Source organism: Oryza glaberrima, chromosome 1, assembly GCF_000147395.1.
Source record: "Oryza glaberrima chromosome 1, OglaRS2, whole genome shotgun sequence".
Taxonomy (NCBI): domain Eukaryota; kingdom Viridiplantae; phylum Streptophyta; class Magnoliopsida; order Poales; family Poaceae; genus Oryza; species Oryza glaberrima.
The window spans coordinates 30,580,424-30,595,035 of record NC_068326.1 but is presented as its reverse complement, the minus strand read 5'-3'; the positions used below and the strand labels follow the sequence as shown (position 1 = coordinate 30,595,035).

Below are 14,612 nucleotides of genomic sequence, written 5' to 3'. Positions count from 1 at the left end.
ATCGTATGTCTTAGTTAATCTAGTCTTAGTATTTCAATTTAGCTCAGTTGTCTCTCGTTTTAGGGTTTCAGCTGGTATCAGCTAAATTGTTTTACTAGATTAGATTAGCTAAGACATCTACCACCCTAAAAATTAGTCAAGGGCTTGATTGTCTATGTATTATGTTTCTTTTCATACTTAGTGCTGCATCAGTTAAGTTTGATCTACTAAGTCGTGTTTAGAACCATAATCCCTAGCCTGCTATTTGACTGCCAATAAGGGTTTCATCGGGGTTTCAGCCGATGAGGTATCTGGACATTCCATCGGCTTACAAGGATTACATACAAGTCGGATTTAGTCGATGATAGCAGAGATTTCACCGTTTAATCTAATCTGTGGATTTTATGACATCGGACCTCCAGCCGATATATGCTTTAACCTTCGGATCGATGTTTATTTATCATATTATTATTAGCCGAATGGTTTCTACTGGATTACATTGTTGCTTTCTTGCATTATCATCAGCCGATTGCCTTTATATTGTTATTTACACCAAGCGTCAGAATCTACGTTAGAATTAGAGCCGATAGCTCAAAACCCTATCGCTATCGGTTGGTATCGACATCGGCTAGAATTAACCTATCGTCTTGTCAGCCGATCGGCTCATTGATCTGCTATTTGTATATCTTCTCAGTTACAGGGTCAAACTGACTGGCACACCCGCATCTTAGGGTCAAATTGACTAGCACACCCGCATCTCATTAACCTTTGGACCTTCACTGGAGCTAAGCAAATCTCTCAGATCAGTGTGTGTTTTTTTCATCAACACCTATGTAACTGAAAAAGAAAATATATTGAAGGCCGGCAACTATACAAATCTACACTAGGTGTACCGAGAGCCTACAAGCTGGGAGTGCTGAAGTCCAGTACAAGTCAACACTCAACCGTTACACAAACTGCTACTGGTACACATGATTGTCCTGATTCCTCATGATGTCTCACAAGAAAAAAAAACACGCTCTTGATTAATCCAAGAACCTTTCTATAAGCAATTAGGAATGGAGAGGCAAAAATGGATGTGGTTAATTTGTGGTGACGACGGAAGGCCACGAGTGAGTTAACTATCTCCTTCGTGCTTTTACTAAAGAGTAAAGCATCCACATCACGTTCCTTTGTACGTACTCAAGCAAATACTCAATGAAAAATTATGAGCAGATCAAACCTCGCGCGCTCTAAGGTCAAATGAGCGTAAGATTAAAAATCCTCCTGAAGTGATAACCAGCTGTAACTCGGCTCACAGTTATGCGCACCCGAGCACACATTCTATCTGTTAGTTGATCTAGTTGGGAAACCTCACCTCTCGTCTCGCAACAGACGATCGACTTCTACGCCTCCAATTTTTGTTTTGATCCTTTATGCTTGAAATGGACATATTGTTGATGGGTTTAGATCTTTGTGGGTGGATATTTCCATTTAGTGTCATAAGCAAAGAACAATATATTCATTTTGAGTAACTAATAACCAAATAAGGACGTGCGGCTACGTACATCTTGATGCGGAGACTGGATTGAACTCCATGGATAAAGTTTTTCTACACCTAAATATTAGAGATCTGTTATTTACATGCGAGTCAAATATTATACGACTTTTTTTAAATAGTAACATCAATTAGAATGACATAAGTCTATAAACAAACATATAAAACTAAATTTTGACCCTGCATTTACATGCGTGCCATCATTATTTACATGTACAGGTACAACACAAATATTTTTTTTTATTTTGTTTCATCGTGTGTAGATCGAATTTAGACTTGCATATTTGTATAATATCTTATTATATTATTATAATCTATCTTGTCAATATTTATAAATTTTTTATATAACTATTTAAACCACATGCATACATCTAGGTGTAGAAAAATAGTTCCTCTTAATTTCATTATTAAATAAACAGACTCTATGTAGGATAGGAAAAAAAAACTCAAGATCATGAAGTGGTAATAGAAACCGAACTCAAAGGCACCAAAAGAATTGGATAAAAACTGAACGGTGCATAGGTAATTTTCATGTGGCTCACCACAAACACAAAAGCCCGGTGCTGTCAACTTCTATTAAGGAGTCAATGATCATTCTGTTTACACTGACGTACCAGCAGACCAAGCAACGATAATCTCTTCTGGTGACGTGGTCATCAATACCTTAATTTGCTACCAAAATATTTAGTTTTAAGATAGGGTCAAAACTCACAATATTGGGACATGCTAATGGTATATTGCTAAGATGTTGTTATCTCCCCATCCCAGATGTTTGTCTCCTCTTTGCTAACTTCATCAGAAGATAAACATATCACTGAGTGAATTAGTAGAGCATAATCAGATAATTCATTTTTTTTCAGATTGTTTATCGGATATTGAAATAGATTATTTGCTTCACTCTTCCAAAAAGAAAAAAACGTTTTCTTAAAAACTTTCTATTGCAATACTAAGATCACATATTTTCTACTGCAATACTAATTAAGATCACTTGTTTTAAGTTCTTTGTCAAATTCATTTACTACAATATTTAATTTAACTCTATAACTAAGTACTACCTCTGTCCCGAAATATAACAACTTTTGTCTATAAATCTGGACACACATTTATCCAAAATCATAACTAAAACTTTTGGCTATGAATTTGGTTTATATTTTGGGACGGAGGGAGTAGATAATTCATTGGATAATTAATCAAACACAGCATATTAACATGAGGAATTAAGAAAATTCCTTCTCAACGTGGAGACGGACAAAGAGAAAAGTAAGAGACCCTGATGACCATTATATAGCTCCCCTGTTTGGTCCCATCCCAAAGGTCAGCCTCCCTCCCTCCCCTCACACAAGTCTTGCAAGTAGTCTCTTGATGCTACAGCCCATATCACCCTGTACCCTTCATATATACCCAGATTCCTTCTCCCCACCTTTCCCCCTCGTTCCATCCAACCTACTGCCGCCGCTGCACCTCAAAGCAAAACAACATCGCAAACAAAGAGACATACAGGGCGAGATCGATCCATCTCGATTCCGCCCTTCTTCGCCGCCATGGCCGACGAGTGGTGGAGTGCGTCTCAGAGGAGCCATGGCACGTCGGCGTGCTCCGCGGCGCCGTCGCCGCTCACAGCTGACAGGGTCTCCTGCGGCTGGACGTCCCCCGCCGCCGCTGCCGCCGCCGAGTCGACGAGCTCCATAACGTTCCAGGACCCCAGCAGGAGTAGCGCCGCTCATCATCAGCCTCTGTCCGATGCCGCTTCCTCTCTTGGCGATCCCCACATGGTGGACTGGACACAGGCCTTCCTGTAAGTTAGCTTCCGTCTTCATCTGATCATCCACATCGATCGATCCATACAAGCGTGTGTGTGTCTGACACTCCCCGTTGCATGAGTTGTGTCAGGAGCGGGAGAAGCGACGCTAGCTTTCAGGCCGTGCTCCAGGACGACATGGCGGCATCCACGAGACCGTTCCGAGCCCAGCCGACGGCGGCCGACGAGGCCGTGATGACCAATCCGTTCAGGGACATGGGCGTGGGCCAAGGCCTGCTCCTCGATCAGGCGTCGGCGCCGTTGCACGGCCTGTCGTTCGACGCCGGGGAGCCAGCAGTGGCGCCGGCGACGCATAGCATCACGACGTCGTTCGGGGACTACCAGCACTCGGCAAGCTACGACGCCGCGGCGGCGGTGATGCAGTTCTCGCAGACGCCGAGGGCGCCCTCGTTGCCGGCGGCTGCCCAGATGCAGTTCTTGTCCGGCAGCTACCAGCTGCCTTTCGGCGGTGCGCCGCCGCTGCCGTCGCAGCTTCTCTTGCAGGCCATGCAGCCCAAGCCTAGCTGCAGCTCTAACGCTAACACCCTCCTGGCGAAGGTAAATTATAGACGTACATGCATAGCACATCAACTAGCTAGCTAGTGGCAGGCAGCTAGCTAGCCATTGCCACCTAGGGTTTCGTCAAGAAATAGACTTATATGCCCAGCTTCTTGTACAGTCAAATTCCGGGTCGGCTCAACAAATCTGCTCCTCGGCGGGCAGGAAGAGCGTCTCCGACTCGCCGGCGGCAGCGAAGAGGCCACGGATCGAGGCGCCGTCGCCGTTGCCGACGTTCAAGGTGAGGAGGCCCGGCGTGATATGATACAATCAGATGTTCTCGATCAACTTCTCCTTTTTGATCCTTTCGAAGCTCTCATCTCTTTTTGTTGCTGCTTTGATGACTATTGATATTTCTGTGCAAGCATCGATGGATGATGGCTTTTGGATTGCTAAAAAAATTTTCTCCTTTCCTGCTTGCTTTTGCGATGCAGGTGAGGAAAGAGAAGCTAGGGGACAGAATCACTGCGCTCCAGCAACTAGTCTCGCCTTTTGGAAAGGTACAGGTTCTTTCTGTAATCAATTTCCTCTCCGTTCCAATTACCGGAGAGGAGAACAAAGTTCTCTTGTACTAGAACTCTCACATCTCCGATGACAATGATCTAACTTATCGCATTTGATATGGTCGTACTTTAATTAGACTGATACCGCATCGGTTCTTCACGAGGCCATCGAATACATCAAGTTCCTTCACGAACAAGTTGCGGTGAGTGTTCAAAATGACATTGTCTGCACTCCTTAACTAACACATTTCCCATCGCTAATATTCACTGAATCGAACAAACTGCAGTCTTTGAGCTCTCCGTACTTGAAGAATGGGAACCCATTGCAGCACTTCCAGCAGAAGGTATACTTAATTTTCACTCTGTTTATCCCTAGCTAGTACTTGTTAATCTTATGTACTTATTGGTTGCATATGTTCATGGCATTTTTGCTCCTAATTAATTAGGGTTCTGAGAGCACGAAGGACGCAGAGCAGCCGAAGCCGGATCTGCGCAGCCGAGGCCTGTGCCTTGTGCCGGTGGCAAGCACTTATACGGTGGCGAGCGAGACGGTGCCGGAGTTCTGGCACCCAACATTCGGAGGCACGTTTAGGTAGATATAGGTATTAGTTTAGTAATTTACACCTGCTAAGCAATGTGTACATTGTCCCCGGAATGGATTACGAAACAAACACACAATGTTGAAGCTAAAGCAAAGCCATGTGTGTTGCTAAATCAGACGCAATTTTAGTAGCTAACTAGACTCGGAAGAAAAGCAATTGGATAATCATTCAAGCAATGAAGCAATCAAAGGATGTCTTTGAAAGGAAAAGGGCTAGGGAGAGATGATAATAAGGGTCGATTCTTCAAAGACAGGCTAACATAAATGCATATAATATATACAAAATGCTGGGAAAGTTGCAAGGCTAGCTGTCTATGGGGCATTAGGGCATCTAACACGACTCATGTATACGCAACTTTAATTTGCAAAGGAATAATGCTGTAGTAACGCTGTTTATATATAAACAGGTTGGTTTCTGATCAGTGTGGAATGGTTGGGGCAGGTGCTAATTAACATTTATGATGCAAGAAAGATCGATGCAGATGACTGACAATATAGTCATCATGAACATAATTGGTGTTAATCTGTAGCATAAACCGTCTTTAATTAAACAATGATATACTCCCTCCGTTTCACAATGTAAGTCATTCTAGCATTTCCCACATTCATATTGATGTTAATGAATCTTCTAGATTGTAAAACGGAGAAAGTAGTATGTTGGATATGGGAAATGCTAGAATGACTTACATTGTGAAACGGAGAAAGTAGTATGTTGGATATAGGAAGAACGAGAAGAAAGCTTAAGTACATATTAGTTCGAATATTTATATTCATATTTATTTAAGAAATATAGTTTAGCTGTGTACTTTTCAACTTGCAATAATAATAACATCTATGCATATGGTGTATACTGGTTATCTCTTAATTATGAGAAATATCTGATCGAAACACACAATATATTTTTTATGAATCATTCTTCTATGCAGAGAGACACTTGTTATCTCACTGATAATCTTCAAAACCCAACATCTTAACTATAGCTAGCTAGCTTGTCAATGAGGTAGATACAATTTTCCTGAAAAGAGCTGTATTGATCGATCATAATTGGTATATATGTATAAATCAGTATCATGTCAGTGCATTGCATCGACTCGCTGGATTACAAGTAAATATAAATTAATAAAGTCTTAAGTACAAAATATAATACATACATAATTAACTAATCTAAGATTGTGTTATCGACAAATTGGATTGTGAATGAAATTGAGTCTATGACCATTATTTGAGCGGACAATGCAAACTAAAGAATAAATATTACAAAGTTGATGAGTTGGTTTAAAAAAAGTATCAACAAATGTCCATGAAGAAAGTTTTTGCAAACAAGTATATTGTTTAATAACTTAGGACAATACGTATAATCTACTGAGAATACGCCAACTTATATAAATAATTATATGAGACAAAATGATCACCTCTATGTACTTATATGTAAATGTGCAATAATTCTATATGAAGTCTCATAACATGTGCAATAAGGTGATATAAGCGGGTTGTAGACTTGTAGTACGTAGTAGCCTCTCAGAGTTATGTTAAGTTAGAGAGGAAAATAGAAGAGATAAGAAAAGCGCGCGATTTATAGCTGCAACATGAACTTTAAAAAAATACTAAAAATATTTATTAAAAAAGGTTGATGACCCAAATATTAATGGTGTATGTGTATATGGGTAGACCGTTAGATTAGTTATTGATATGAATAGATATAGCCAACAGCTAGCTGTAGTATTAGGCTTACCTTTAAAAGATTTATTTTTGAGATAATTGAAGTAGCATTGCCCAAACCTTTATATCAAGAGAAATTTTATAGTTCTTGATGAGTAGTAAAAGGTATAAAAACTTTTGAGCATTTTTACAGTCTTTGAGAAGATATCATGAGGTATATATATCACTTTTTCTATTGTAAATTTGGTACCTTTTAGTACCTAGATACTAGCTAGGAGGTACCAAATTTTGCACTAAATTTTTGTATCTCATGGTACCTCCTCAAGGATTGTAAAATTGCTCAAAACTTTTAGTGCAAATTTGGTACCTCAAAGTTCAGAAATACCAAACTTTACACTAGAAAATATGGTACCTTACAGTACATACTTAAGAACAATACTAAAAATCACTCATATATCAACTGTACATATACAAGCATTTGTGGTCCTTATACATGTACTAAAACAAACCAAAATTACAACATAAACAGTACCAACTTTTCGTACTAGTTTCAATTAGTGGTACTGGTATCCCTTGGTTTTCATTTGAAGGATGTTAACAAGGACTGGCAACACTATACTGCATAAATGATGGCATGACGCTAATTAACCAAATCAAGGGGTCGGATTTCGTGCCAAACTACCATATTGCCTATATCGATTGATCTATACGTTAGCACAGCTGCACAGGCATGATCCCATGTTTATTCATGTGGATTGAACTGCTTCTTTATCAGAGGAGAAAATTTCACGATTGAGCTAGTTTCATTCGTATACCAGAGAACCAGAACGTACAGTAGTAGTCTAGCCGTCTAGTAGCAAAGATATGCACGCGCGCGCAATTGCTAGCTTGCAGTTGCAGCAGCCAAATTTCTGAAACGTAGCACGCCATCGATGAGGTTAAACATAGCAGAAGCCTGGAACTGACAGAGGCGCTACCAGTCTCTGAATATATATATAGCTTCTTTTCCATGAAAAGGGGGGAAAAACGGTGGTAACGCTAGCTACTAGCGAGAGTAACGTGCGATCGATTCCGCCGCTAGCAGACGAGCTCGCAGTGCGAAAGTGGGCCTATTCCTCATCATCCAGGGGAGGGGGGGGGGGGGTGATCTCCCGGTTGTCTGCGGCCGCGTGAGCCCGCCTGCTCCTCTGACGACTCGACCATGTCTGCCACTCTCCCTGCACTGTCCTCGCGGACCATACCTAGCTTACTGGCTGGACCATGTGCGATTGGGCGTGGGCATGGCTGTAGCGGTGCGCGTGCCTGCGCGCGCGCGTCTCAGGCCGGTACACGGCGGCGCGGGCGCGCGCCGGCCAGCGCCCAGTGGCCAATCCACGTAGCGGGCAGGGCACTCATCCAAAACCGAGTCGCAGCCGGCGGCCTACGTACGGGACTACGCTGATCGTAGGGAGGAGGCGGCGAAGGTGCCCTTTTTCCTTTAGCATTACGCGTTATCACTTCTACTCCACTACACTCTACAGTAATCAGTAGGACTACAGGCTATAGGTCTCGCCGATCTCATCTCCTGTGTAGAGGAATGCAGGCTAAAAGCGCCCGCCGATCTCATCTCAACGTCAAGGTGACGTGAGGTCAGTGTCATCTTCGACTTGGATCATGATGGGCCTCCATCGACTATCGAAGCTCAGTTCAAGGCTCACGCGCGACTAGTCTGGGCTGTGGGGACAAAAGGTCACGAGTTCTGTTATAAGGCCCATAAGCAACTGCTGCGATCGAGCCCAATAGTACATCAGCGAGACAACGACTTCCTGTCGTGCCAATGGTCGCCGACGCCGCCGACGGACGGGTGGCCACCGCCGGCAGGTGCACTGCTGTACACGGGCATCCCCCGGATCGGCCGCGCCGCCTCCGCGGCGCAGTCCATCGGGAGTGTCGACAGAGTCACGAGCATATACGCAAGCCACCACAACAACACATCGCCCGTCGGGGAACAGAAGAGGAAGATGTAAGAGGAGGTGAGGAAGAAGATAGATGGAGAAAGCCCCTAACAAGTAGAGCCCACAAGCTAACTCAGTTAATTAATGGGATCAAAGCTACCACGTCAATCGAAATCACCTCTCAAATCATTTGTATCGGTTTTCGAAGATGGGACAGACATTATGCCTAGTTTTGCAGACGAGGAAGCGATTCAATCAGAAGTAAAAGTTGAGGTTGGCAAAATAGACTTATCCTTTTCATCATGGTAGTCAGTTACTCACTCCTATTCCAGAGCGGCAGATGCTGCAATTAGCTTCGCAAAAGAAAAGGCAGGAATGACGGAATGGCAACCAAGAGATCTCCCCGTACAATAATCAATATATATCATGGGGGAACCAATAATACAATAACAGAACTTACTCCAAATTACAACCAGCTGACCAAAGCGTAGAACAGAATCATATCATGCGTACGGCAATGAGAAGTTCCAGGGAGAAGCCGCATAGCATCGAGAAACACCACAAAAGAAGAGACCAAACTATTGATTGTATGTCGGTATGGTTTGGAGCTGTATGAAATGCCTCACGATGTTGTGCGTAGGGACACGCACACGCCCAATTGAATTTGCCCAATGGAGATCTCAAGCGGACCCCTTGAGCTTCTTCGCGATGCCTGCGAAGTACTTCCCCTGGTGGAAGGCGTGCTCCAGCTCCATTTCCGTCGGCCACCTCGAGCCGTCGGCGGCAAAGGTGCCCGCGCCGTACGGGCTGCCCCCCTGAACTTCGTCCATGTTAAACATCTTGGCACCGAAGGTGTACCCGACCGGGACGAACACCATGCCGTGGTGAGTCAACTGAGTTATTGCTGTCAACCTAGGGATAGTTACGACAAAATCAAACGCGGTGGTGTGATCAGCTATGTTCTTTCGCTTCGGATATTGGTTGTGTTTGTTCATTGCAAATATGGAGAACTGCACTTACGGTGTAGTCTCCTGACCACCGCCCTGGGTACCAGTGCTGAAGAAGATGCCGGCGGGTTTGCCTGCAAGGCTCTGCTCACTCCACAGGCCACCGGTTGCATCAAAGAATGCTTTCATCTGCGCAGCCATCATGCCAAACCTTGTAGGGAACCCAAACAGGATTCCATCAGCCTCAGTAAGTTCTTGTGGTGTGATCGTTGGCACATCTGGCTTAGGAGGCGCGCCCATCTTTCCAAGTACTTCCTCATGGAGAGTTTCAGGAACCTTGCAGAATGATAAGAGACACATATGAGAAAAAATAGAGCTGCAAGCGAGACAGTTGCTTCGCTAGGAATTGGAGGCCCCGGTGCAAAATACATAATAGGACCATAAAATTTTAAAAATACACTACAAAACAAGTACTAGTGAAAACTGTGGCAGTGGCTTGGAGTTGGACGTTGCCCTAGCAACATCCGACATCGTAAATAAAAGGAAGAGCCAAAAAGACAACGATCAATAGAAACAAAACAGACTGCTGCTTTATTTTTTCCCTGTGTAGTTAGTTTTTATTTTTCCCCCTATTGATTTGCTTAGATAATTAGTAGTACTAACATATTTGGAGGCCCTGAACAGGTGCACACCTTGCACCTGGAAATCAACGGCCCTAAAGCGAGAATATAACATGTCACTTCATGATAAGCGTTATAGTGTTATACTACCTCTGTTTTTTAATAGATGACGCCGTTGACTTTTTCTCACATGTTTGACCATTCGTCTTATTCAAAAATTTTATGCAAATGTATATGATATAAATCACATTTAAAGTACCATGCGTGATAAAACAACTCATAACAAAATAAATTATAATTACGTAAATTTTTTTGAATAAGACGAATGGTCAAACATGTGAAAAAAAAATCAACGGCGTCATCTATTAAAAAACGGAGGGAGTACTATTTTAAACATTTTAGTGGAGGCAAAAATTAGCTTGACCAGTGCCAACGGCCTCAACAAAACTTAATATGGGGATGTTACATTACAAAATAACTGGGGCAAACCTGCCATATTTTAGCCTCAACACCTTCAATAGATGAAGCACCCTTCTTGATCTCTTCAGCTAGTTTAGCAACATGTCCATACATAGAGTAGTACCTGTGGAAATAAATTATACCGAGTAATTATGCAAGTAGAAAAATATAATAGTCCTTTTCCAACAGATATATAATGAAAGACATCCACAGCGTCAACTGTGTGATCTGTCATGTGACAATAAAAAGGTCCCCGTGTTTATACATCATAATGGCATATCATTCAACTACTTAGTACGGTTAGCTTCATGACTTTGGCTTAATTTGCATGTGAAATAAATAGTTAATGTCTTTGCATAATTGCATTAATATGCCATAGCAGCCAAGCACAGTTTCGAGTTTAACGGGAGCCTGATGACAAGAAAGTAAAAATAAGTTTTAATCTCTCTTCTTAATTCTAGAAGAAAATATTAGTTTTACACCACTTTCAAATTACGTCTACTTCTAGAAGAGATGGCTTACACATAGTAAGCCCACAAAACAGTACATTTAGCTAAGAACCTTAAAATGAACGTGTATATATTGTTGAGTTGCTTCTAGCTTTCTTTTCAAGGAGTAAGTGTGCATTAAAATATCAACCTCCTTCAATCAACCAATTATTCATTGTTTTGGTAGTTAAGGAGTCCCACTCAGCAGAGCAACAAAAAAAATCAAGCTCAAAACCTGCATTAGGCGGTGCTATAAGTATTCGCTATCTGCCTGAATTATTTAACAAACATCTTGAGATTGGAAGGATACATGACATAGTGAAAAGGATCAATCTGACTTGAACAAATTTGTTTTGCAATTAAAATGTGGTCCATGAACAAATATAGAACGGCCGAAGATATCACTTTAATTCAATTCATCTAAGTGTGGCATCATTCTATACCATTTCTATTTAAGTCCAGCATGAAACAGAAGCAAGTGCCAAAGCACCCTCAAATATCCAGAAGCCCTACATAATTTCCTGCTTCTCATTTTAATACTACACACAATTAGTTTTTTCCTGAGCATATAAATAAATGAGTCTCCTAGGTTGCAGAGCACATAAAAGATACATATTGTTGGTACAGCACTCGGAAGAAACAGCGCTAGCATATACTAATGTACCATATATGCTATCACGGCAATAGTGGATTTCTGGTGGGAAACCCACATCATAAAAAAAAAAAGAGAAGAGAGTCATCCACATAAATTGCAGTTTTCCACAAAGAAAAGGAAAAGAGCATTTCACATGATGTGTAACAAATTAAAAAGCTGCAACTCAACATAATGTGACATCAGCGATGACATGTAAAGAAAAGCATCTCAAGAATGGAAGAATTTTATCTTCTGGTTGCCAATACAAGACATTTCATCTACAGTCTGTATCTGTTCACAAAAAAAAACTTTAAAATAAGCCATTTTCACAACTCTATGAGTATATTACTTTGAGCTCAATCTAATAGAGACAGGTGTACATGATGTAAAAGATGACTCGAGTTGATAAATAAATCAGGCAAGGATTTTCCTTTTCAATATCCTAATATAGAGTTAAAAGAATGTCTCTGGATGCACCGAGCCACCGATGCTACAGAACTTCAGAAGCTAACCTAATAATGACACTGATTTCATTATGGGAGCCAATTAGCCGAGTTGATTAAATTGGGAGAGAACCGCACAGGTGTGCATAAAAAAGGGAAGAAAAGAGGGGCACAATTAGCGCCGGAGCCCACCACTATTTGGCCCCATTAAGGCATCAATTCCATCGAGGACCAAAACCTAACATCATGATTGAGACCCTGACAGCCAAATTCAACAGTGGAGTACTAAAAGTCCAATTTTCCCCCGACTTATTTACTCCCTCTCGCGATCAAATCATCTGTACGTATTGACTGGCTACCTCGAATCAATTGCGCCCACATGTTTATCTTATCTAAGAACACAGCGATGACAACCAACGCCCCGCGGCATCCAAATGACTAGGAATCGAGACTACTTCATCTTGAGAGTTCTTCAACCATAACTTTGCGATTGTTTGTAATCTTAGGAGAAGGATACTCTAAATATAGACTAAAGGGAAATCAATTTTCTCTTAAAGAGGACAGGAATTTGACGATGCGAGCAGTAATAATAACGTTTGAATCTGTACAGTAATTACAAGAAAGACTGTGGCGAGGATGCTTACACGACATAGACCTTCACCGCCATTGGGAACCCTCCGGAGCTCCTGGGGCTGGAGATCTGGGGAGGGGATGAGCAGAGGAGGGAAAGAAAGGCGTGTATACTGAACTGGAGTTCCTGGCCTTCTCTCCCTATTTATAGGCGAGGCTGTTGTTTTTGTTTGACCTTCAGTTATTGAAACTGGATTCCCTCTCTCTCCTTTTTCCTTTTCTTTTTCTTTTTTTCTTTTTTCTTTTTTTCCCCTCTTTTCATACAGAAATTCCCCTACTTGTTTTTTTTCTATGCCAGTGGTCAACAGTATTGGTTGGTCTCTTATGTCAAAAATATCGAATGATTTTTCATCCCCGCAACAGTGACAAAGGAGGTGGGTATGAATATTATTAATGATTTAAATTCTATGAAAATAATATTTATGAGAAACGTCCAAGGGTCTTCAAGCTAGCTCCATAAGTTGGTGGTCTTGCTAACCTGAGTTTAAAGTCTCACCCTTTCTATTTATTTGATATTAGGTATTTTCCTAATATTCACGTTTTTTAAATAATATTTTCTTTCCTAATATTCACTTTTCTTTAAATAAAATTTATGGAGTCCTCTCGAAAATCCCATGAAAAGGCACAAAGGATGTACCATAGAAATTTTGGAGGAAAATAAATGTGAGGTATTATCTCGTATTTTCTCTTCTTGTGTTTTAAATTGCCGTACTATCTTGTGTGTCATTTATATGGTATTCTTTTCTATTTTCTTGTATTTATATTAACATGGATATTTAGGGGAGATCTTAATTATGTATTTTACCCATTTCCACGTTTTGTTATCCTGCCTTCACAAGGAGTCCCAGACCCACTGCTCGTTATCACTATAAAAATTGTGTAACCCACCTATGTAATATTCTACTACCTCCTTCTTAAAATATGATAATTTTTAATTATATATCTAGACATACTCTTATCCAAATATATAACTAGAAATAATTATATTTGGAACAAATTGAGTAGTCACTAGCCTAGATATTTATAAGAGTATTCGATGTACAAGATATCTAGATATATTGCTAAGAAGTTATTATATTTTTGAATGGATTACAACCTCATCTTTTCGCTTATACTTATAAGACAAAAAAATTTGAATTTTTAATCTTAAATTTGGAGTTGATTTTAGGGTTTTCCATTGTAGTTTATTTTTCAGCTATTGATTTTAGATCACTAAGAACACGTATATAAATGTGTTATTCACAAATTATTTTTCATTTGCAAATATGTGAATAAGCCAAACGATATAGTTGTTGAGTAATCACTAGCCTATATATTTATAAGATTATCTGGTGTATAAGATATATTAATTCTGCTTTTACCTAGCAATTCTATATTCTAGTAATCCTGCTTCTAAAATAGGCCCAAACCCACTTAATTTTTAATGACCATGCAATTGGCTAAGTTCTAACTTCCAACTCCAAACAATATATTTCTTGTTTTCTGTTAGTACGTTTTTTAAACCGTTAAATGATAAATGATACATTTTATTTAAAAGTTTCTAGAAAAATCAAATAAATTAAATTTTAAATTTGTAATAATTAATTTTTAATTAATTATACAATAATGACATATCTCTTTTTACGTGCCAGCTAAATAAAAAAAGAAATGCCGAAACTAACGGGCCCTGTGTTTATAACCCACCTATCTATCTAGCCACCGGCCTGCCGCATCAATTATCTTCGCCAACCCTATATCTAATTGGAAATTGCTTGACAGTAGATACATAACAATCCAGTCAAAAAGGTTCTTGCCCCATGGTGAGCTTATTTGACAACTAGTG

The 14,612-nt window shown here is 40.6% G+C and overlaps 2 protein-coding genes across 2 annotated transcripts; one reads left to right on the top strand and one right to left on the bottom strand.

The window, feature by feature from the left end:
- Nucleotides 1-2,841: 2,841 nt before the first annotated feature.
- Nucleotides 2,842-5,110, top strand: LOC127767523 (transcription factor bHLH123-like). The gene is made up of 7 exons (XM_052292884.1): nucleotides 2,842-3,311; nucleotides 3,407-3,872; nucleotides 3,994-4,113; nucleotides 4,307-4,372; nucleotides 4,513-4,578; nucleotides 4,663-4,719; nucleotides 4,822-5,110. The coding sequence occupies exons 1-7, from the start codon at nucleotides 3,058-3,060 to the stop codon at nucleotides 4,969-4,971; spliced, it is 1,179 nt and encodes a 392-aa protein (XP_052148844.1). The 5' UTR covers nucleotides 2,842-3,057; the 3' UTR covers nucleotides 4,972-5,110.
- A 3,857-nt stretch (nucleotides 5,111-8,967) lies between these two features.
- Nucleotides 8,968-12,949, bottom strand: LOC127753500 (NAD(P)H dehydrogenase (quinone) FQR1-like). The gene is made up of 4 exons (XM_052278987.1): nucleotides 12,805-12,949; nucleotides 10,626-10,719; nucleotides 9,590-9,852; nucleotides 8,968-9,481 (listed from the first exon to the last, which is right to left on the bottom strand). The coding sequence occupies exons 1-4, from the start codon at nucleotides 12,825-12,827 to the stop codon at nucleotides 9,250-9,252; spliced, it is 612 nt and encodes a 203-aa protein (XP_052134947.1). The 5' UTR covers nucleotides 12,828-12,949; the 3' UTR covers nucleotides 8,968-9,249.
- Nucleotides 12,950-14,612: the final 1,663 nt, after the last annotated feature.

Excerpts from the sequence above, each read along its gene's own strand:
- LOC127767523 (XM_052292884.1), top strand. The coding sequence starts at position 3,058 with ATGGCCGACGAGTGGTGGAGTGCGTCTCAGAGGAGCCATGGCACGTCG. Across the intron at positions 3,312-3,406 it reads GACTGGACACAGGCCTTCCT|GAGCGGGAGAAGCGACGCTA; the intron begins GTAAGTTAGCTT and ends GAGTTGTGTCAG. Across the intron at positions 4,114-4,306 it reads CGCCGTTGCCGACGTTCAAG|GTGAGGAAAGAGAAGCTAGG; the intron begins GTGAGGAGGCCC and ends TTTGCGATGCAG.
- LOC127753500 (XM_052278987.1), bottom strand. The coding sequence starts at position 12,827 with ATGGCGGTGAAGGTCTATGTCGT. Across the intron at positions 10,720-12,804 it reads GCGGTGAAGGTCTATGTCGT|GTACTACTCTATGTATGGAC; the intron begins GTAAGCATCCTC and ends TTATTTCCACAG. Across the intron at positions 9,853-10,625 it reads TTGAGGCTAAAATATGGCAG|GTTCCTGAAACTCTCCATGA; the intron begins GTTTGCCCCAGT and ends TCATTCTGCAAG.